Source organism: Oncorhynchus mykiss, chromosome 13, assembly GCF_057628025.1.
Source record: "Oncorhynchus mykiss isolate SJ-2025 chromosome 13, ASM5762802v1, whole genome shotgun sequence".
NCBI lineage: Eukaryota > Metazoa > Chordata > Actinopteri > Salmoniformes > Salmonidae > Oncorhynchus > Oncorhynchus mykiss.
In genome coordinates this window covers 30,577,757-30,601,033 of record NC_143034.1, presented here as the reverse complement: position 1 = coordinate 30,601,033, position 23,277 = coordinate 30,577,757, and the positions used below count along the sequence as shown (strand labels likewise).

Here is a 23,277-nt window from a genome sequence, read left to right as displayed (position 1 = left end):
TCCACTACTTCCTCATCCACGGTTAAAGTTGACATCGCTAGAGCGGTGTTCGACATCTGAAAATCGGTCTTCTCACAATGTCATCTGAAGCGTCCGAATTATTTGCTCTACGACCCCCACAAGCAACTTGGGACTCGTCTGAAGTCGGTTCAGCCCATCTGCCAATTTCTGTCTATAGCGTCTGATCAGTATGGGTAACCACACTAATAAGAGGCCTCTGTGGAAAGGTGAGATTCTCATGAACACGTACATGTCGGTTGTTTTGCTCTACGACGTCCACAGGTCTCAAGACTTGTCTAAAGGTTCCCCGGTACAAGTTGAAAAAATGGATGGAAGAATACACTACCGTTCAAAAGTTTTTTTCCATTTAAAATAACATCAGATTGATCAGAAATACAGTGTAGACATTGCTAATGTTGTAAATGGACTATTGTAGCTGGAAACTGCAAACTATTTTATGGGATATCTACATAGGCATACAGAGGCCGATTATCAGCAACCATCACTTCTGTGTTCCAATGGCACGTTGTGTTAGCTAATCCAAGTTTCTCATTTTCAAAGACTAATTGAGCGTTAGAAAACCCTTTTGCAATTATAATCGCACCCACAAATGTAATCAAACCCACAAATGCTGATGCTCCAGATACTCAACTTGTCTAAAGAAGGCCAATTTGATTGCTTTTTAATCAGAACAGTATTCAGCTGTTTTAACATAAATGCAAAAAAGTTTTTCTAATCATCAATTAGCCTTTTAAAATGAAAGGACATTTCTAAGTGACCCCAAACCTTTCAACGGTAGTGTATATGGAAACTGTCAGTGCCAAAAATGTGTTAATATGGGCTTATAGCAGTAAGGCCAAATACAATTTGTCACTTTTACGGCTTGGACAGGACTCAGACTGTTAGGTGCCAAAAATAAGGGGTTAAATGCATGTAAAAACAAATACATGTTTCCTCATATTTCTTATTTCTGCTATAGGACAGACACTTTTTTTTGTTCCATGTAGTGAATCTGTTATTCAATGCATTTGTATGGGCTAATAGAAGTAATGAATGTGTATCATGTAGCACATGTATCTAGATGGAAAGATGCTCATCCCCAGCACACACCCATTATTTTGCTTCAATGACCCTTCTATTAACACACTCCCCCCATACGTGTGTTCTGATCCAGAGTGAAGCGTCTGGGCTACTACGACCACACCCAGAGGCAGCTGGGGGAGAGGGCCCTGTACGTGTTCCCAGCCAAGGGAGACACCACACACATCACCTGTGAGTGGCCCGACGGGGCCCCCGGACTCCCAGAGGACCCCGTAGCCAGGAAGGTGTGTGAGTGAGAAGGAAATGGAGAGGAAATGTTTCTATATATACAGTACCAGTCAAAGTCCAGACACACCTACTAATTCATGGGTTTTTCTTTATTTTAACTATTTTCTATATTGTAGAATAATAGTGACGACATCAAAACTATGAAATAACACATATGGAATCGTGTTGTAACCAAAAACATGTTAAACAAATTAAAATATATTTGAGATTCAAAGTAGCCACCCTTTGCCTTGATGACAGCGTTGCACACTCTTGGCATTCTCCCAAACAGCTTCATGAGGTAGTCACCTGGAATGCATTTCAATTAACAGGTGTGCCTTGAGCCAATCAGTTGTTTTGTGACAAGGTAGGGGTGGTATACAGAAGATAGCCCTATTTGGTAAAATACCAAGGTTGAAACGACAGTCTGTTACTTTAAGACATGAAAGTAAGTCAATCTGGAACATTTCAAGAACTTTGAAAGTTTCTTCAAGTGCAGTCGCAAAAACCATCAAGCGCTATGATGAAACTGGCTCTCATGAGGACCGCCACAAGAAAGGAAGACCCAGAGGATAAGTTCATTAGTTAACTGCACCTCAGATTGCAGCCCAAATAAATACTTCAGTTCAAGTAACGGAGACTGTGAATAAGACCTTCATGGTCGAATTACTGAAAAGAAACCACTACTAAAGGACACCAATAAGAGACTTGCTTGTACCAAGAAACACGACCAATGGACATTAGATCGGTGAAAATCTGTCCTTTTGGTCTGTCCAAATTTGAGATTTTTGGTTCCAACTGCTGTGTCTTTGTGAGACGCAGAGTAGGTGAACGGAGGATCTCTGCATGTGTGGTTCCCACCGTGAAGCATGGAGGAGGTGGTTTGGGGGTGCTTTGATTTGCTGTTGACACTGTCTCTGATTTATTTAGAATTCAAAGGACACTTAACCAGCATGGATACCACGGCATTCTGCAGCGGTATGCCATCCCATCTGGTTTGCGCTTAGTGGGACCATTTGTTTTTTTAACAGGCCAATGACCAAACACACTTCCAGGCTGTGTAAGAGGTATTTTACCAAGAATGAGAGTGATGGAGTGCTGCATCAGCTCACCTGACCTCATCCCAATTGAGATGGTTTGGGATGAGTTGGACCGCAGAGTGAAAAGCAGCCAACAAGTGCTCAGCATATGTGGGAACTCCTTCAAGACTGTTGGAAAAGCATTCCAGGTGAAGCTGGTTTTGAGAGCGCCAAGAGTGTGCAAAGCTGTCATCAAAGCAAAGGGAAGTGAAGAATCTCAAATGTAAAATATATGTTGATTTGAACACTTAAAAAAAAAATTGGTTACTACATGATTCCATGTGTTATTTCATAGTTTTGAGGTCTTCACTATTCTACAATGTAGGAAATTGTAAAAATAAACACCCTTGAATGAGTAGGTGTCCAAACTCTTGACTGGTATTGTGCGTGCCTGTCCCCATTTTGTGTGAAACAATTGGTAACAATGTTGCCTCTCTTTGCAGAGATACTCCATGTATCCAACTTTCTTCCCTCGTTGCATGCACTAACAACTGTGTTTGCCATGGTTCGTATTATCTGTGTCCTATGACAATGTCCTTCCTGCAGTTGAAAAGAATGTTCAAGAAGGAGTCGTTAGGGAAGAAGACCAGTGAGAGTGCAGAGACACAAGGAGCAAACCAGCACTCCACCGACAAGACGGACAGCTTTTACGGTACATGCTGATTTTGATTTATGTCTGGTCATCAGAAATGTTGCCTTGTCATTTTTTGGCAGATATCCTCACTTAAACAGATGACGAGCACAAACTCCAATTGTAGAATAATTTTAGCTCCATACAGTCTACACCTGATAACTGGCCATCTGATAACTGCACACCTTGTGCAGGGTAGTTCGCCCCACAATTAAAATATATTCTTTATGCTTTGCTCAGTTCCAAGTCACTGCTTATACCACTAATCAATTATACATGTAAAACCAACTCAACGACCATCACCCGTGTCCTCTCCCCCCTCACACCCAGGTGACCTCAAGCCTGACAACACCCACCCAGACTCCACTGACCATACCGCCCTCCCCCGCCCTCACCACCCCAACAACGGCCCCAACCACGCCCTCCAGCCCTTGACCCTGTGCGCTCCTCACTCCTCTGACCCATGGCCCGAGCCAGCGGAGCAGGACGCAGATGACGAGGCGGGGGCGGAGGACACTGATGACACCTTGTCGCTGACGTCGTCGGCCAGCAGCACGGCGTCGTCGCAGAGCGGCGGTCTGGGGGGCCTGAACAGGAAGAAGAGCATCCCTCTGTCCATCCGCAACCTGAAGAGGAAGCACAAGAAGAAGAGGACCAAGTTCTCCCGCGAGTTCAAGCCCGGCGACAGGTGAGCCAGTTATCAATCAAATCCGTTTGTATTCATGGAATGCTATGTGACTAAATGTAGCAGACTACAATTGTATAGAAATGGCTACAAATGTAGCATGCTAAGTCAGAGCCTAGGCCACACTTAAATCCTCTGCCTTCTATCCCTCCCTCACGCCCTCCCTTTCTGAACTTCTGCTATTCCTCCCTCTCTTGCGCCCTCCCTCCCTTTTTCTCTCTCTCCATTCAGGAGATGGTCCCTCCCTGGCCATCTCCTTTTCTCCTTGGCACGTGTAAAGGATGATCAATAGCTTGCTGGCAAGAATTCAGCTTCCCGCTGGCAAAAATTCTGCGTCCTTGAACCCAGTGTCACTTTTATTTTTTGTCACATTCACCGGATAGGTGCAGTGAAAAGTGTTGTTTTACATGGTCAGCCATAGTAGTACGGCGCCCCTGGAGAAAATGAGGGTGAAGTGCCTTGCTCAAGGGCACATTGTGCCTCTCCCAGCTTCTGATGCCGCCCACCCCTGTACAGATGATACTCGGGTACAGCCTCTCTCTGGCCTAAATGGCACCCTACTCCCTATGTAGTACACTACTTTAGTCAAAAATAGAGCACTGTATAGGGAATAGGGTGCCACTTCCATTTGGGACGCTTACACACAGAGCCGATCAACTTACACCCTACACCCAGCCTACACTTACACCCTTACACCCAGCCGAACAAGACCAGTGTTCATCGATCCAACATCTTGTCTCCCAGAAAATGTCCTCTCTTCCTTACGGACTTTCTGATGGCTTGTTACTACCTACGGGGATCGATTTCAGGCTGATTTCCCGGAGCAGATGTCCACTAATGACCCTGGTTGTTATTGGGCTGTGTGGATGCTGCCAGTGACGGTGTGACCTGGCCTTGTCTTCAAATCTTGAACCAGTCTACCACCAATCCAGTACTAGTACCACTCCATAGTCTAATATAGTACTAATCTAGTGCCAATCCAGTACTTTTCCTAGTACCAATTTGAATCTAGTACAAATAACAATCCAAAGGTTATACTAGCATCAACCTAATTATTATTGTTGCGACGTGAAAATGAATACGCTCTCAACCGCACTTGCTCTCCTTGTGGTCCTTTGACTAAAAACCCAATAGTTAAGTTGCTCTGTTATAAAAATCACACCGGTACCCACAATTAGACCTAGCTCTGCACCATTAGTTGGACGTTTCCAAATAGGTTGAAGTTTGGGTCAATGTAACCTTTTCTCAAGACATTGCAGAATTCAAGTACTTTAAATTCTACCAGGCGCCATTCGAACACGTCAGGGATTCCAAGGCTGCACATCTGAAATGGCACCCCCTTCCTTATATAGTGTACTAATTTTGACCAGATCCTTGGTTAAAAGTAGTGCATTATACAGGCAATATGATGCTATTTCAGATGCTGCCTAAGGCTGTGATTTTTCTCTCCTTTTAAACTGCCTTGTAGATCAGATCTGGTGGTTAAATATAGCTGACAGCTGATAAATCATGTAGCATGTGCTTAGGTGTGCCCAGATAACATCCAGGTCCTCTGATTGAAAGAGACAGATGGAGAGAGAGAGGGGGAAAGGGTGATGGAGACAGAGGGTCAGAGAGCTAGGGAGATCAAGGGGGAGAAAAAAAGCTGAGATTGAGTTGCGGGAGGGAGAGCGAGCGAGAGGAAGATTGATGGGGGGAATAAAACGGCAAGGGGGAGGTAGGGACTGAAGTTAAGAGGCAGTGCAGGGGGAAAGTGTCTGAATTCTAGTGGGGGGTTGAATTGAGGTAGAGGAGAGATTGATTTAAAGAAAATACAAAACATGAGAAAAAATAAATAAACGTCCCTTTTTCAGGACCCTGTCTTTCAAAGATGATTCGAACAAATCCAAATAGCTTCACAGATTTTCATTGTAAAGGGTTTAAACTAGAGGTCGACCGATTAATCGGAATGGCCGATTTAATTTGGGGCCGATTTCAAGTTTTCATAACAATCCGAAATCGGTATTATTGGGCGCCGATTTATTATATATATTTTTTTAAAATAATTTTAACCTTTATTTAACTAGGAAAGTCAGTTAAGAACACATTCTTATTTTCAATGACAGCCTAGGAACGGTGGGTTAACTGCCTTGTTTAGGGGCAGAACGACAGATTTTCACCTTGTCAGCTCGGGGGATCCAATCTTGCAACCTTACAGTTAACTAGTCCAACGCAATAACGACCTGCCTCTCTCTCGTTGCACTCCACAAGGAGACTGCCTGTTACGCGAATGCAGTAAGCCAAGGTAAGTTGCTAGCTAGCATTAAACTTATCTTATAAAAAACAATCAATCATAATCACTAGTTAACTACACATGGTTGATGATATTACTAGATATTATCTAGCGTGTCCTGCGTTGCATATAATCTGACTGAGCATACAAGTATCTAAGTATCTGACTGAGCAGTGGTAGGCAGAAGCAGGCGCGTAAACATTCATTCAAACAGCACTTTCGTGTGTTTTACTAGCAGCTCTTCGTTGTGCGTCAAAGCATTACGCTGTTTATGACTTCAAGCCTATCAACTCCCGAGAGGAGGCTGGTGTAACCGAAGTGAATTGTCTAGCTAGCGCTCGCTAATAGCGTTTCAAACTTCACTCGCTCTGAGCCTTATAGTAGTTGTTCCCCTTTCTCTGCATGGGTAACGCTGCTTCGATGGTGGCTGTTGTCGTTGTGTTGCTGGTTCGAGCCCAGGGAGGAGCGAGGAGAGGGATGGAAGCTATACTGTTACACTGGCAATAAAGTGCCTATAAGAACATCTAATCGTCAAAGGTTAATGAAATATAAATGGTATAGAGGGAAATAGTCCTATAATTCCTATAATAACTACAACCTAAAACTTCTTACCTGGGAATATTGAAGAAAAGGAACCACCAGCTTTCATATGTTCTCATGTTCTGAGCAAGGAGCTGAAACGTTAGCTTTCTTACATGGCACATATTGCACTTTTACTTTCTTCTCCAACACTTTGTTTTTGCATTATTTAAACCAAATTGAACGTTTCATTATTTATTTGAGGCTAAATAGATGTTATTGATGTATTATATTAAGTTAAAATAAGTGTTCATTCGGTATTGTTGCATTTGTCATTATTACAAATAAATAAATTATCCAATTTAATTGGTATCGGCTTTTTTTTGGTTCTCCAATAATCGGTACCGGTATCGGCGTTAAAATCATAATCGGCCGACCTCTAGTTTAAACACTGTTTCCCATGCTTGTTCAATGAACCATAAACAATTAATGAACATGCACCTGTGGAACAGTCACGAACAGGACACTAAAGATGCCTTTCTACTGACTCTGAAAAATTCCAAAAGAACCATGCCCAGGGTCCCTGCTCATCTGTGTGAATGTGCCTTAGGCATGCTGCAAGGAGGCATGAGGACTGCAGATGTGCCAGGACAATAAATTGCAATGTCCGTACTGTGAGACGCCTAAGACGGCACTACAGGGAGACGGGATGGACAGCTGATCGTCCTCAGTGGCAGACCACATGTAACAACACCTGCACAGGATCGGTACATCTGAACATCACACCTGCAGGACAGGTACAGGATGACAACAACTGCCCAAGTTACACCAGGAATACACAATCTCTCCATCAGTGCTGATGACTGTCCGCAATAGGCTGTGAGAGGCTGGACTGAGGGCTTGTAGGCCTGTTGTAAAGGCCATTGGGCACAAACCCACTGTCGCAAGACAGGACTGGCAAAAAGTGCTCTTCAGTGACGAGCCGCGGTTTTGTCTCACCAGGGGTGATGGTCGGATTCATGTTTATTTTCAAGGTCTGAGGTCTGGGGCCAAGTGTCACAGCATCATCGTACTGAGATTGCCTGCAATGACAATAATCTCAACGCTGTGCGTTACAGGGAAGACATGCTCCTCCCTCATGTGGTACCCTTCCTGCAGGCTCATCCTGACATGACAATGCCACCAGCCATACTGCTCGTTCTGTGCGTGATTTCCTGCAAGACAGGAATGTCAGTGTTCTGCCATGCCAGCAAAGAGCCCGGATCTCAATCCCATTGATCACGTCTGGGACGTTTTATATATTTATTTATTTGACCTTTTATTTAACTCGGCAAGTCAGTTAAGAACAAATTATTGTTCAGGGGCAGAACGACAGATTTGTACCCTGTCAGCTTGGGGATTTGAACTTGCAACCTTTCGGTTACTAGTCCAACACTCTAACCGCTGGGCTACCCTGCCCCCCCGACCTGTTGGATCGGAGGGTGAGGACTAGGCCCATTCCCCCCAGAAATGTCTGGGAACTTGCAGATGCCTTGGTGAAAGAGTGGAGTAACATCACACAGCAAGAACTAGCAAATGTTGTGCATTCCATGAGGAGGAGATGCACTGCAGTACTTAATGCAGCTGGTGGCTACACCAGATACTGTTACTTTTGTCACACGTCTGTGGAACTTGTTCAGTTTGTCTCAGTTGTTGAATCTTGTTATGATCATAGAAATACAGTTGTACTCAACTTTACAAACACTTAGGTTGGAGTCATTCAAATTTCTTGTTAAGGAACTATAGTTTTTGCAAGTCGGTTAGGACATCTACTGTGTGCGTGACACAAGTAATTTTTCCAACAATTGTTTACAGACAAACGCCTGAAGGTACCATGTTCATCTGTACAAACAATAGTATGCAAGTATAAACACCATGGGACCACACAGCCGTCATACAGCTCAGGAACGAGACATGTTCTGTCTCCTAGAGATTAATGTACTTTGGTGCGAAAAGTGCAAATCAATCCCAGAACAACGGCAAAGGACCTTGTGAAGATGCTGGAGGAAACGGGTACAAACTTATCTATAGCCACAGAAAAATGTGTCTTATATCAACAACCTGAAAGGCTGTTTAACAAGGAAGAAGCCACTGATCTAAAACCGCAATAAAAAAGCCAGACTACGGTTTGCAACTGCACATTGGGGCAACGATCATACTTTTTGGTGTAATGTCCTCTGGTCTGATGAAACAAAAATAGAACTGTTTGGCCATAACGACTATCTTTATGTTTGGAGGAAAAAGGGGAGCCTTGCAAGTCGAAGAACACCATCCCAACCGTGAAGCACGGGGGTGGCAGCATCATGTTGTGGGGGTGCTTTGTTGCAGGAGGGGCTGGTGCACTTCAGATAATAATGTCTTCATGAGGAAGGAAAATTTGGGTCTTCCAAATGGACAATGACCCCAAGCATACTTGCAAGCAAAGTTGTGGGAAAATGGCTTAAGGACAACAAAGTCAAGGTATTGGAGTGGCCATCACAAAGCCCTGACCTCAATCCCATAGAACAGTTGTGGGCAGAACTTAAAGCGTGTGTGAGCAAGGAGGCCTACAAACCTGACTCAGTTACACCAGCTCTGTCAGGAGCAATTTCACCCTATTTAAAGGCAATGCTACCAAATACTAATTGAGTGCATGTAAACTTCTGACCCACTGGGAATGTGATGAAAGAAATAAAAGCTGAAATTAATCATTCTCTCTACTATTATTCTGACATTTCACATTCTTTAAATAAAGTGGTGATCCTAATTTACCTAACAGGGAATTTTAACTAGGATTAAATGTCAGGAATTGTCTGTATTTGGCTAAGGTTTAAATACAGTTTATGTCGGAAGTTTACACATGTTAAGTTTGCTGAAGATAAATGCAGTTGACAGTGAGAGGATGTTTTTTTGCTGAGTTTATATTATGGATGGAGGGAAACCGTGGCAGAGGAGATCAGGCTCCCCCCACCCTGCGGAATCTTTGATTCGCTCTGCTGCTGCGCATATGGCTGAGTCAGTTTAACATTCCATTCTTTAACATGTAGGCATTTTCCACTCTTAACCAGAACTTCTTGCTGAAATAGTTGAGCCTTGTCGGTGAAGACACAAATTCCAGTATTAGTTACTTAGTCACTGGTTCTAATATCTGCCATCTCCCTGTTTTTTTTATCGTCAGGGTGGCAGTAGAAGTGGTGTCCACCAAGACCTCGGCCGACGTCCTCTGGAAGGACGGCCGTATGGAGACCCTCATCCGCTCCAATGACCTCATCCCCATCCAGCACCTCGACAACCATGAGTTTTGCCCCGGAGACTTTGTTGTCGACAAACGACGTAAGTAGCTAGCTCACTTCATACTCACCTTCAGGCCTTGTACAGTGCATTTGGAAATTAAATCAACTTTTTCCACATTTTGTTACGTTACAGCCTTATTCTAAAATTGATTAAATAGTTTCCCCCCCTTATCAATCCACACACACTACCCCATAATGGCAAAGCAAGAACAGGTTTTTAGACATTTTTGCAAATGTATAAAACATTCAACTGAAATATCACGTTTCCATAATTATTCAGACCCTTTACTCAGTACTTTTGTTGAAGCACCTTTGGCAGCGATTACAGCCTCGATTCTTCTTGGGTATGATGCTACAAGCTTGGCACACCTGTATTTGCGGAGTTTCTCCCATTTCTTCTCTGCAGATCCTCTCAAGCTCTGTCAGGTTGGATGGGGAGCGTTGCTGCACAGGTATTTTCAGGCTCTGGCTGGGCCACTTAAGGACATTGAGGCTTGTCCTGAAGCCTGTCCTGCGTTGTCATGTTAGAAGGTGAACCTTCACCCCAGTCTGAGGTCCTGAGCGCTCTGGTGCAGGTTTTCATCAAGGATCGCTTTGTACTTTGTTCCGTTCTTTTGGAGTTTGCCAAAAGGCACCTAAAGACTCTGACCATGAGAAACTAGATTCTCTGGTCTGATGAAACGAAGGTTGAACTTGTTGGCCTGAATGCCCAGCGTCACATCTGGAGGGAACCTGGCACCATCCCTACAGTGAAGTGTGGTGGCAGCATCATGCAGTGAGGATGTTTTTTAGCGCCAGGCACATAGACTGGTCAGGATCGAGGCAAAGATAAAAGGAGCAAAGTGCAGAGAGATCCTTGATGAAAACCTGCTCCAGAGGACTCAGTTCCTCAGACTGGGGTGAAGGTTCACCTTCCAACAGGATAATGACTCTAAGCACACAGCCAAGACAACGCAGGAGTGGCTTCGGGAAAAGCCTCTGAATGTACTTGTTGCGTCATACCCAAAAAGACTTAAGCTTTAGTCGCTGCCGAAGGTGCTTCAACAAAGTACTGTTTTTAAAGGGTCTGAATACTTACGCAAATGTGATATTTCAGTTTATTACATTTTTTTGCTAACATTTCTCAACCTGGTTTTCTACTACTATCAGCTTTTATAAGCGGTTTAGCAAAAAATGTACACTACCATTCAAAAGTTTGGGGTCACTTAGAAATGTCCTTGTTTTTGAAAGAAAAACACTTTTTAATTATTTTTTTGGTCCATTTAAAATAACTTCAAATTGACCAGAAATACATTAGACTTTGCTAATGTTGTAAATTACTATTGTAGCTATGCAACGAGGGAGCTATTTATCAGGTTGGCTTTCTTACTTGGTGTCCTTGGTGAAACTTTTGTGCCTCGGGTCAGAGAGTAAACTTCAGCTCTGTCTTTGTGTGTGTGTCTGTCTCTCTGTATGTGTGTCTGTCTGTCTCTCTCTGTGTGGTCACACAGCCCAAGCTCCTACGGACCCGGGCGTGTACGGGGTCATCCAGTCGGGCGACCACAAAGGCAGGACGTGTGCTGTGAAGTGGATCAAACTCAACGCCTCCAGCGACGACGTGGAGGTCAGTCTGCTGGGCATTGTGGGTCGACTTGTGTCGCCGGGGGAACCACAACCTTTTTTAATTATTTTTTTTATGTATTCCATTAATAGCTCTATAGAAGTTTAATTTGGGCAAATCTGAAATGACTCTATTCCAATTGAGCCTATTCCACATATCGTGCGCTACTTTGGGCCAAAGCAATAGCCCCATGGTCCTATTGCTCTGCTCAAAAACAGTGCACTATACAGGGTGGCTTCTAGTGTCATTTGAGCTGCATGGTGTCAGTAATGGATGGTGGTTTTGTTTGTTTAGGTCACAGGAGAAGAGGAGGATGTTAGTGTGTACGACATCGCCGACCACCCAGACTTCCACTTCCGTACCACTGATATCGTCATCAGGATAGGGAACTCTGAGAACGGGCGGAATACGGAGTGCGAGAACGATGTAAGTTCAAAAAATGTCTTTCATTTTGGTTGTTGACATGTTAGTACTTTTCGATGTGGTGCTTGGAGTGTTCTTTGCCGGTCCACGTTGTACAGATGCTTTGGCCTGGTTACAGATCCACCATAGTTACTAAAAGCGTGCTCTGAAAGGAAATATAATCCAGTACGGTACTATCGTGTAGAAAGAGTATTTTCACATACTGTTTTTTCATCTTTTTTTTTTTTGACATGTCCAGACGTCAGTAGGTCAGGTCTTCAGAGTGGATGTGAGCAGCAAGGTGGAGGTGGTGTGGGCCGACAACTCCATTACCATCGTCCTACCACAGGTACTCATGGTAATTGTAGTCTTTCTGTCCCTCACATGCGGTAGTTGTAGTGGTCGCTGATCGGTGGCTCTGTTAGTTTCTGTTAAGGTTCTGTTGACTTGTGTTCACTATGTCAATGAAGTGTGCTACTGCTGTACCTTGCTCAGGTTTCTGTTCATGCTAATTGTGTTCATGCTAATTATCTTTTCAATCTGAATGTGTGTTGCAGATAGCATGCTGCCCTTTTAAAAATGTTATTCTATAACGACATTTTGATATTGACACAAAAAAGCACTTAATGAATGTTAGCAATGATTAATGATTGCGTATAAACACTGTGATTTTGTTTTTCTCTAACCCCCCCCTCAATCTAGCACCTGTACAACGTGGAGTCTGAGATCGAAGAGACAGACTATGACTCTGTGGAGGAGAGCAGCAGTGGCCTGTCCACGGAGGAGTGGGAGGACGAGAGCGACAGCTGGGAGACTGACAACGGCCTGACCACCAACGAGGACGACCAGCACCCTGCCAACGACGACACCACCACCCCGGCCGCCACCCCCACCGGCTCCAGCCCCTTCATCATCCCCCCAAAGGAGGGCGGCATAGCAGGGGCCACCACCCCCACCAAGCCACCTAACTCCTCAGAGGACCTGGAGGGAGCTGGGGCTATAGTCAGCCCAGGCACCGGTGCTGGAGGAACCACCCCTGGAGCAGGAGGGGGTGATGCAGCGGAGAAGCTCCCCGGGAAAGAGAGCACGCCGCGGGGCTTCCGTGAGCTCAAAGAGGCCCTGAAGATCCTGGAGAGCCTGAAGAACATGACGGTAGAGCAGCTATGGACCGGCGGCTCGCCTACCTCGCCCACGTCCGGTGCTGCGCCCGCCGCCAACGGGACTAACGCCAACGCCGCCACTGCCATCACGCCAGAGAAACCCACCAAGGAGAAGCGCTTCCTGGATGACATCAAGAAGCTCCAGGAGAACCTGAGGAAGACCCTGGACAATGTGGCCATCGTGGAGGAGGAGCGGATGGAGGCAGTGGTGGAGGGTGGGGCAGGAGGAGGTGGGAGTACGGAGGGAGGGGAAAGAGGGGGCGAAGAAAGGCCCCAGGAGGAGGCAGCGGCGGCGAAGACTCCAGGCGCGGCGCCAGAGTGGCCCAGCGATACGCCTGTTCTGTGCCAACAGAGTGGTGGAAAGCCCGGAGTCACCTTCACCAGTGCCAAGGGAGAGGTGTTCTCTGTGCTGGAGTGGTCACCAGGTGAGGACGCAATACTGCGCTTTTAGCTTGTCATTGTTTGTCTTTGTTACTGAGACATCCACTAATCTAGTAGTACAGGGAGAAGAATTCAATAACCCCAAAAATACCCTCTTTGAACATTTTAAATGCACTGGTCCATTACTTAAAATGGCCTTTTCAAATACTCACTAAATACCACAACATTTATCTGACTCCTGCCAGACACCCACACCTTTAAGAAGATGGAGTTCCAGCCAGCCGAGGCCAAGAAGTTTTTCAGCACTGTGAGGAAGGAGATGGCTCTGCTGGCCACCTCGCTGCCCGACGGCATCATGGTCAAAACCTTCGAGGACCGCATGGTATGCTCACCGACACATGAGAAGAGAGACGTTTGGAAGTGATCCGAATGTAGTCGATTACAGTCAAGTATTAAATTGCATCAGACCACTCCTCAGTGGCTAAAGTGACTCCGGTTTTGAGCTGCCAGTTTCTCTGCACTCATTAAACCCTCGACTTAAAATCTCTTCATGCTGTTATTTCTGAAGATAAGTGATGATATCTCTGAGGATGATAGTGAACATGTGCTATTCTCGTCTCTCTTCACCCCGTCCCTCTCTCTTCACAGGACCTGTTCTCAGCTCTGATCAAGGGGCCCACGCGCACCCCTTACGAGGACGGCCTGTTCCTCTTCGACATCCAGCTGCCAAACATTTACCCGTCGGTGCCGCCCCTCTTCCGCTACCTGTCACAGTGCAGCGGGCGCCTCAACCCCAACCTCTACGACAACGGCAAGGTCTGCGTCAGCCTGCTGGGCACCTGGATCGGCAAGGTAAAAGTAGACCTTTAATCCCTCACGAAAAAAGTGTGATGCTTGGTATTTTTGCTTTTTTATTAGGATCCCCATTAGCAGTTGCAAAAGGAGCAGCTACTCTTCCCGGGGCCCACACAAAACATGAACCATGACATAATACAGAACATCAAGGATAGAACTACAACAATAAAAAGGCACACAGCCTACATATCGATACCAATACACACACACACAAACTATCAAGGTCAAATACTTAGACCACCCATTACCTTCCCTCTGACTGTTATTAGACCACCCATTACCTTCCCATTGACTGTTATTAGACCAGCCATTACCTTCCCTCTGACTGTTCTTAGACCACCCATTACCTTCCCTCTGACTGTTATTACACCACCCATTACCTTCCCCTTGACTGTTCTTAGACCACCCATTACCTTCCCTCTGACTGTTCTTAGACCACCCATTACCTTCCCTCTGACTGTTCTTAGACCACCCATTACCTTCCTTCTGACTGTTCTTAGACCACCCATTACCTTCCCTCTGACTGTTCTTAGACCACCCATTACCTTCCTTCTGACTGTTCTTAGACCACCCATTACCTTCCCTCTGACTGTTCTTAGACCACCCCATTACCTTCCCTCTGACTGTTCTTAGACCACCCATTACCTTCCTTCTGACTGTTCTTAGACTACCCATTACCTTCCCTCTGACTGTTCTTAGACCACCCATTACCTTCCCTTTTGTCTTTAAAAAAAATATTATTTTGAACATGAGCTGCTTGTATAAAATGTGCCTCACACTGTCTTTCCTGTTTATCAATCCTCAGGGTACAGAGAGGTGGACCAGCAAGTCTAGCCTGCTGCAAGTGCTTATCTCCATCCAAGGCAAGTCTAAACTGATCTCACTAGACCTATTCTTAGTCTCACGCAGTATTGATTCACCCCCCCCACCTCGTCCAGAATTTCTCATTACCAGTCAGGTTTGGGTCCTTTAGCCCCCCCCCCCCCCGTTGTCTTCCCTGCAACAGAAGTGTATGTTTTATTCATGCCGTTCATTTGCTCATGTCTGCTTCGGCTACAGTGAGTGTCACACACATCACCCTCTGACAAGACCGTTGTGGTTTAACTGCCTCACCTTCCTATCAGTAATTTTCACCTCAGGATTTAGGAGACAATTATAGGATTTGCAGCTATCTCAAACTATGCTGATAGGCTTATTCAGGTTAATCCACGAAAGGCTAAATACATTTGAGTTGTCAAAGGTGTTTGTGGTTAACCAAAGTTTGAGTCTTTAAGTACACTAGAATGAAGAGTTAATGTGTGAATGTCTTTGATTTCTAAGGTATTTGGGTCCTTTGTTGTTTTTATTTCAATATCAAATCATTTCTGGTTAACAATTAAGTACCTTACTGTGTTTTGTTTTAAATTAAAATGGTCAAAAAGGAAACAAATAGCTTCTTAGCAAATAGCAATTTCTTGAGCAAGATTTTTGCTCGGACTGTCTGGAATTGGTCTGAGTGGGGAGGGGAAAACTAGCTGTTATTGGCAGAGGTTTGGAATTCTCTTATTGGTCTATTACCTAATTTACCGGTATGCATGGCACCTAGTACCATACCCTGTTCAAAGGCACTTCAATCGTTTGTCTTGCCCATTCACCCTCTGAACGGAACACATCCACAATCCATGTGTCAAGGCTTAGAATTCCTTCTTTAACCCGTCTCCTCCCCTTCGTCTACACTGTTTTGGAAATGGATTTAACAAAGTGACGTCATTAAGCGATCATAGCTTTCACCTGGTCCGTCTTGTTATGGACATTTGTATAGTTGCTGTATATAAAATGCAGGACAATCCTGTTTTTGACTGCACCGGGCCTTTTTTTACTACTTCCTTGTGTGTCTAGAAGAATCTAAAGAGTGTGTGTGTGTGTGTGTGTGTCTCTCCCAGGCCTGATCCTGGTCAACGAGCCCTACTACAATGAGGCAGGTTTCGACAGCGACCGGGGCCTGCAGGAGGGCTATGAGAACAGTCGCTGCTACAACGAGATGACTCTCATCAAGACGGTGCAGTCCATGACCCAGCTGCTGCAGACACCCATAGAGGTCGGGATACAGTCTGGTCTGATTTACCTAGAGTCAATCTGTTTCTGTGTAGATTTTCGTATATGATTTGGTTGTATTTGTGTGAATACAAAATGCAGTGAAAGTTCTCCCCAACAAAATATGGATGGTTTTTGTGTGCTGATAGTAGCTGTACAAATTTAACCTGTAAGTCAAAAGTGCCAAAGATGCATTTCAATTTTTGGAAGATTTAAGAAAATGTTTCTTATTACTGGATGAGTTGGGGACAAATGGCAGGTGGTGATGGATAGTTATACACTGCTCAAAAAAATAAAGGGAACACTTAAACAACACAATGTAACTCCAAGTCAATCACACTTCTGTGAAATCAAACTGTCCACTTAGGAAGCAACACTGATTGACAATAAATTTCACATGTTGTGCAAATGGAATAGACAACGGGTGGAAATTATCGGCAATTAGCAAGACACCCCCAATAAAGGAGTGGTTCTGCAGGTGGCGACCACAGACCACTTCTCAGTTCCTATGCTTCCTGGCTGATGTTTTGGTCACTTTTGAATGGTGGCGGTGCTTTCACTCTAGTGGTAGCATGAGACGCATGAGTCTACAACCCACACAAGTGGCTCAGGTAGTGCAGCTCATCCAGGATGGCACATCAATGAGAGCTGTGGCAAGAAGGTTTGCTGTGTCTGTCAGCGTAGTGTCCAGAGCATAGAGGCACTACCAGGAGACAGGCCAGTACATCAGGAGATGTGGAGGAGGCCGTAGGAGGGCAACAACCCAGCAGCAGGACCGCTACCTCCGCCTTTGTGCAAGGAGGAGCAGGAGCACTGCCAGAGCCCTGCAAAATGACCTCCAGCAGGCCACATGTGCATGTGTCTGCTCAAAAGGTCAGAAACAGACTCCATGAGGGTGGTATGAGGGCCCGACATCCACAGGTGGGGGTTGTGCTTACAGCCCAACACCGTGCAGGACATTTGGCATTTGCCAGAGAACACCAAGATTGGCAAATTCGTCACTGGCGCCCTGTGCTCTTCACAGATGAAAGTAGGTTCACACTGAGCACATGTAGTGTGCGTTAGTGTGAGTCTGTAGACGCCGTGGAGAAAGTTCTGCTGCCTGCAACATCCTCCAGCATGACCGGTTTGGTCATGGTCAGTCAGTCATGGTGTGGGGTGGCATTTCTTTGGGGGCCGCACAGGCCTCCATGTGCTCGCCAGAGGTAGCCTGACTGCCATTAGGTACCGAGATGAGATCCTCAGACCCCTTGTGAGACCATATGCTGGTGCGGTTGGCCCTGGGTTCCTCCTAATGCAAGACAATGCTAGACCTCATGTGGCTGGAGTCTGTCAGCAGTCCCTGCAAGAGGAAGGCATTGATGCTATGGACTGGCCCGTCCGTTCCCCAGACCTGAATCCAATTGAGCACATCTGGGACATCATGTCTCGCTCCATCCACCAAAGCCACATTGCACCACAGACTGTCCAGGAGTTGGCGGATGCTTTAGTCCAGGTCTGGGAGGAGATTCATCAGGAGACCATCCGCCACCTCGTCAGGAGCATGCCCAGGCGTTGTAGGGAGGTCATACAGGCACGTGGAGGCCACACACACTACTGAGCCTCATTTAGACTTGTTTTACAGACATTACATCAAAGTTGGTTCAGCCTGTAGTGTGGTTTTCCACTTTGACTTTGACTCCAAATCCAGACCTTCATGGGTTGATACATTTGATTTCCATTGATAATTTGTTTGTGATTTTGTTGTCAGCACATTCAACTATGTAAAGAAAAAAGTATTTAATAAGAATATTTCATTCATTCAGATCTAGGATGTGTTATTTTAGTGTTCCCTTTATTTTTTTGAGCAGTGTAGTTGGGTGGTTGTCATGGTGCTGCGGTAGAGGTCTGTAAATATTGTTTGTTTTTTTGTTCTTAATATCTTGTGTTTTTGAGGCACGAATTTGCAGGTTAACTCTTTTTGGCTAGCTAGCTAGCTGCCGTGTGTTTTTATTGGGGAAAATGTGTCTGTTACCAGCTTTTTTTTTTCACCCGGCTGCCAGTTCATGATCTTTTGAACATAATTTGAGGAGTTGCCTGACGCTCAATAGGAATGGGAGATGGAGGCATACAGCTGTGCTGAGGCAGAGGGTTGGTCGTGAGGACGACTGGCTACTATTCTTAACTCTGTGTGGTGAGTTTTTGGCGCCCAGTGCTGCTGAGGTATCAACCTAGTGGGTGCAACACAGAGTGGAAGAGGTCCAGTGGCTAAAATACCCTCCATCACCATCCCTCCACTCAAGCTGTGAACCGACCCTCTCCATCTTCAGACTAAAGACTTGGCCCCTATTGGTTGACCTGTCATGATATATTGCTTGTTTGTTTTTGCTCTTGAAGCGCTTCGAGATTCTTTGAGTTTAAGTTTAATAAATTATTCTTATAGGTTATGATTCAGATCATGGGAATATTGAGCCATAATGATTTATCTTTTGTCTGTTTCCAAACAGGTGTTCCAGCAGGAGATCCGGCAGCACTTCACCTCTAGCGGCTGGCGCCTGGTGCACCGCCTGGAGGCCTGGCTGGAGCTCCACGAGCTAGCCGAGAGGGGACCTCCGCCAAGGCCATCCCGGGACAGGCCTCCCTCAGTGGGGCCTCTAGACGAGACGCTCCCCTTGGATCTTCTGGCCCACAGCACCCCCAACAAGCCCCAGGGCACCGGGGATGAAGAGCTGGAGGACTCTGGCCTGAGCCTCTCCACCACCGCCGCCTCCCAGCAGGAGCTCAGCCAGAACTTGGACTGCGACGGCGCCGTCTTGGCCAGTGAGGTGGCCGGGGCGAGCGTGGTGGTCTCCGGGTCTGTTAGGGGGGCCACCTCGGACTCTGCGGGCGGCAGCCAGCCGGCGGTGCGACCAAAGAAGCGCAGGAAGAGCTACCGGAGCTTCCTCCCCGAGCGGAGCGGCTACCCGGACATTGGCTTCCCCCTCTTTCCTCTCTCCAAGGGCTTTGTGAAGAGCGTGCGCAGTGTGCTGCTGCAGTACCGGGCCGCCCTGGCCGCCACCCCCATCCCCGACCACATAGAGGACAAGTGACTCCCCCAACGCCTACCACCTCAAAGCCCACACTCCAAAAGCTGCACTGTGCCCCCAATGATTTCCCAAATAGCCCCCCATACGCTCTGTTCCCCCTTGCCCAACTGCTGCCCAGTGCCCCTGCCCCTTAGCCATCTATCTAGTGCACTCTTGCCCCCTCCACCCCTCCCTCAGACCACTAGAAGTTAACTGGGTGTATGTGGATTTTTCCATCAGTGTCCAGGGGCCAGACAGAGGCCAGATGTGAAGGGCGAGGAGTGGGAGTGTCTTATGGGGATCTAAGCCACGGACCATAAGCTCCCTCCCTCCATATTGGACCCTCTGAGCTCTCATGCACACACAGACAAGGAGCGAGAGCCTCGACTGGAAGGCAGCGCCACACGTCTGCCCCTCGTGGACCCTCCTAGGCCCTGACGGACGAGGAAGGAGAGGAGGAGAGATGCACAGCTGGTTTGATTTAAAAAATAATAAAAAGAAAGAAAAAGTGCCATTGACTTGCATCGTCTATAGTTACTGTAAGGGGAAGTGGAAGTACCTGAAGAGACATTCTTTGTGAATTGCCGCCACAAATTCAATTTCTTAGCACAAATTAAAATATTACTCCGCCGTGTCAATTGGATCTAAACTAAACGGAGACTGTTACAGTAGCCATGGCGTCCTGGAATCTGCAGGGTCAACCTGGACAGATTCTCACAGCTGGGTTTTCTCTGAACTACATTTCCCAGTATGCCTGGCTCCTTTAACCCTGGCGGCAACCCTTAGCACTGCTCCTGTGCCCTGTTACCACCCTGCACTCTCCAATCAACAGACAATCTCGGCAGGTCTGGGCACCTTTTGACATGCTGACGTATTGAGTTTCTTTTTAATGTGGATGTTGCTGGTTGTTTGCTTTTTGCCCTTCTCCTCTCGCTCTTTCTCGACTTTAGAGACACACCCCCAATCTGAATGTTATTAACTGCCCACCTACAACCGCTTCACTCTGCTATGTCCTTGTTGGTTTCCTCGCCAATCGCTCGCACCAAAACATGCCGTTGCAGAAACACTTGAGTGACAAGTTTACATACTAATCACTACTTCTGGATGTTGTATACACTATTAGGCCCTATGGTATATACCCTGAGGAGAGACTTGGCTCTAGAATAGAGGAGTGACATAGAACTATATGACCTTACCTCTAGGTGAGGTCAAATGAGCTCTTTAATATCTTTGACTGTAGAAAGTTTCCATTCTAAGACTTGATAACTTTCTGACACTGTACAGACTTTTTTTTTAGTTATGTCACCCATGTCGCTCTTAAGACTCAACTTGACATGTTTTTTTTTCCTTCTACAAGGGATCCAGGCTAGGTTGAAAATACCCAGTTTAAGAACCACGTTTGAAAATAAACACATTCATTGGACCAGCGCAGTTGCTGATTCGACAGAATTGGCATTGAAAACGTGACCAGCCGTCAGGAAATGAAGTGAACTGACTGTAGATCATTTGAAAAAAAGTTTAAATGAATAGAATGACAGTAAAACAATTATCCTGTGTGTTGAGTAGTTAGCTGAAATTCACAACGGTTGTGTTTTTATTTCCCACCTTGATGGCTAACTTTCTGTACTGCTGACATTCACTTCCGTTCATTTTCTGTCTGGCGCTGGTCCGATGAACGTTTTTATTTTCTACCGCTTCTCCGTGGAATTATTACGTTGTCTTAACCTTCTCCATGTTCAAGGTAGTGATGTTTTTCCTTCCTTGCAGCTGTCATTGACCCTTTAGAGTCACTTAAAGGCTGGTCGTTCACAATGGTCCTCCAGAGCTATCCCACAATCCTCTCTTCTGCTCACTCATTGGGCTACTACTAGAAGCGGGAGCCACAACCGTGAACTTGACACGAGTTTTAAAAAACGCTATCCATTCCATCACTAAATGAGTCTTATCTCATCTCAACATGTTGCCTTACTTGAATTGTTCTTCTTAGTATATTATCAGACCCTATGTACAGAGCTGCTTGTAAACCCCCGCCTGATACCCACTACATTCACCCCATTCCAGTGTTCTGAGGTTGGCCCTCTAACATCAGATCTGGGGTCGGCTTTCCCTGGACTTGTGCTTAATTTAACAATTCGGAGGTAGGAAAAATGTATAAAACGAATAATAAATGAAACAAAATAACTGATCCCAGATCTGCTTTGACAATGGCAACTTCAGCCCACAAGTTGAATGGTCAAGTTACACAGCTTCAGCCTCTGTATTCCAGTGTTACTCTCAACTGCGGTTTGTTTGGGGATGGAGATTGATTGGAGTTTGTAAACAGAGATTGAGTGTGGATGCAGAAGGTTTTGAGGAGCTTGTATTTGGTTTTGTTCTTGCCCTTTGCCTTGAGCATGATGGAGTGTCACTGTTTGTCCCCAAGATTGGAGTGGTATCCCGTTCTTTCATTTCCCCAGTTCAAAGGGTGAATGATGCACTTTTGACAACATGGCCTCTGGCATAGTCATGCTTGTACTTTGTGATATTACTTTTATGTTTCTTTAAATTATTGCCGGTTTGTTTATACTTGCTTGAAAAATGGTCAAGTGTTCTATTTATTAACACAGGGAACTTTTCTCTGTATGGCCACCAGGGGTCAGTGTTTCCATTCATTGTGTTCGCCGAAGAATGAAAGAAGCCTGGTCCCAGACCTGTATGTTCTTTGACCAACTCCTCTAGTAGTTGATTTTAAAGCACAAACAGATTTAGGATAAAGTGTTAAAAGGAGTACTGTGAAAGAAAGTGCAGCGATTTAACGCCATCTGGTTCTTATATAGCCTGGTCCCAAATCTGTTTGTGCGGTCTTTGCCGAGTTGGCAAGAATGCACAAACAGATCTGGAACTGGGCTAGTTCTGATAGTGCTTCCTTGGTTATTTGAACCGTCGTTGTTTACATCCATGACATCCATCTGAAATATATTATGCTCTTGTTTTTTGCCAGATATTCTGTTGGTCCATTCCCCTTGTGCTTACCGGTGAACTGAAAACGAGGGCGTTGGCTCGTCTTTTTGCTTGAACAAAGACGCTAAATGCTTAGTGTTTATGAGTGTGTGAAACAGTACAAAATGCCATCTGTAAATGATTGAGTGCAAAGCGTGAGACAAAAGGATTATTGTAAAGAAGAAAAGAATAGGTGAATGGGATTTTTTTATTTATTATTTTTCTCCTTCCACCTTAAAAAAAAATATATTTAAAATCCTGTACCATGCATGGCAATCATCATTGCTTCTCTTCCTCCTTGACTTTTTTTTATTTTGCTTCCTGTACAGTAAGAAGGATGTTCCTTTTGCTTCCCCATTTTAGGCTGCAGTCCTTGTAGCGTAGCAGCCTTGGTTGGTTCCCGCCAACCTTCTCCTGTGTTTGCAACCATAGATCTCTCTCTCGCTCATGCACTTGTTTCTCCACTATTCCAAAAACAGAAAAAAAAATGTGAAGCCAGGTCTCGAGAAAAAACATGAAGGATTTCAAGCACATGAAGTTATGTACAATTTTCTGTGTATGTTTATATTCAGACATTCATTACTGCGAGAGATTTCCAGCCAAAGCATGTAACATGTTGCTTTAAGCCTTGAACGGACACAAGACTTGACTGTACGATGTGAACATTTCCACAGTGGCCTGTATTGGTAAACTAATAAACTTATGATTTTTAGCCTGATCCCTCTGTACAGAAGTCATGACTATACTATAAATGCATATATTTAACAAACTTGAGCTCTGTAAGTGGTCATGAGAACGCTTGGGACATAAGTATACATTTGCAGGTTTTTCTTTCTTGATTTGTCATTTTTTACAGTTCCTTTCATTAAGTTTGAAGACGTGTTTTTAAAGTGATGTATTAAACTTTGCAAGCAGTACCATGGTTACAAGTTGTCGCTTGTGGTGGATTGAATTTGGTTGTACAGTAGAGAGTTGTTT

At 45.3% G+C, this 23,277-nt stretch overlaps 1 protein-coding gene across 2 annotated transcripts in view; it reads left to right on the top strand.

Moving 5' to 3' along the window:
* LOC110485950 ((E3-independent) E2 ubiquitin-conjugating enzyme UBE2O) overlaps positions 1-23,225 on the top strand; it is a 44,815-nt gene extending 21,590 nt beyond the window's left edge. Inside the window, exons 8-20 of one of the 2 annotated variants that reach the window (XM_036940621.2) lie at positions 1,175-1,325; positions 2,934-3,039; positions 3,349-3,706; positions 9,691-9,845; positions 11,296-11,408; positions 11,700-11,831; positions 12,067-12,156; positions 12,510-13,392; positions 13,594-13,730; positions 13,997-14,200; positions 15,009-15,066; positions 16,126-16,280; positions 18,763-23,225. In XM_036940621.2, the coding sequence (XP_036796516.2) occupies positions 1,175-1,325; positions 2,934-3,039; positions 3,349-3,706; positions 9,691-9,845; positions 11,296-11,408; positions 11,700-11,831; positions 12,067-12,156; positions 12,510-13,392; positions 13,594-13,730; positions 13,997-14,200; positions 15,009-15,066; positions 16,126-16,280; positions 18,763-19,344 (3,124 nt within the window). In that variant the 3' untranslated portion in view covers positions 19,345-23,225. Of the gene's footprint in view, positions 1-1,174; positions 1,326-2,933; positions 3,040-3,348; positions 3,707-9,690; positions 9,846-11,295; positions 11,409-11,699; positions 11,832-12,066; positions 12,166-12,509; positions 13,393-13,593; positions 13,731-13,996; positions 14,201-15,008; positions 15,067-16,125; positions 16,281-18,762 lie in introns of both variants that reach the window. The other variant, XM_036940620.2, reaches the window with a different exon arrangement.
* Positions 23,226-23,277: the final 52 nt, after the last annotated feature.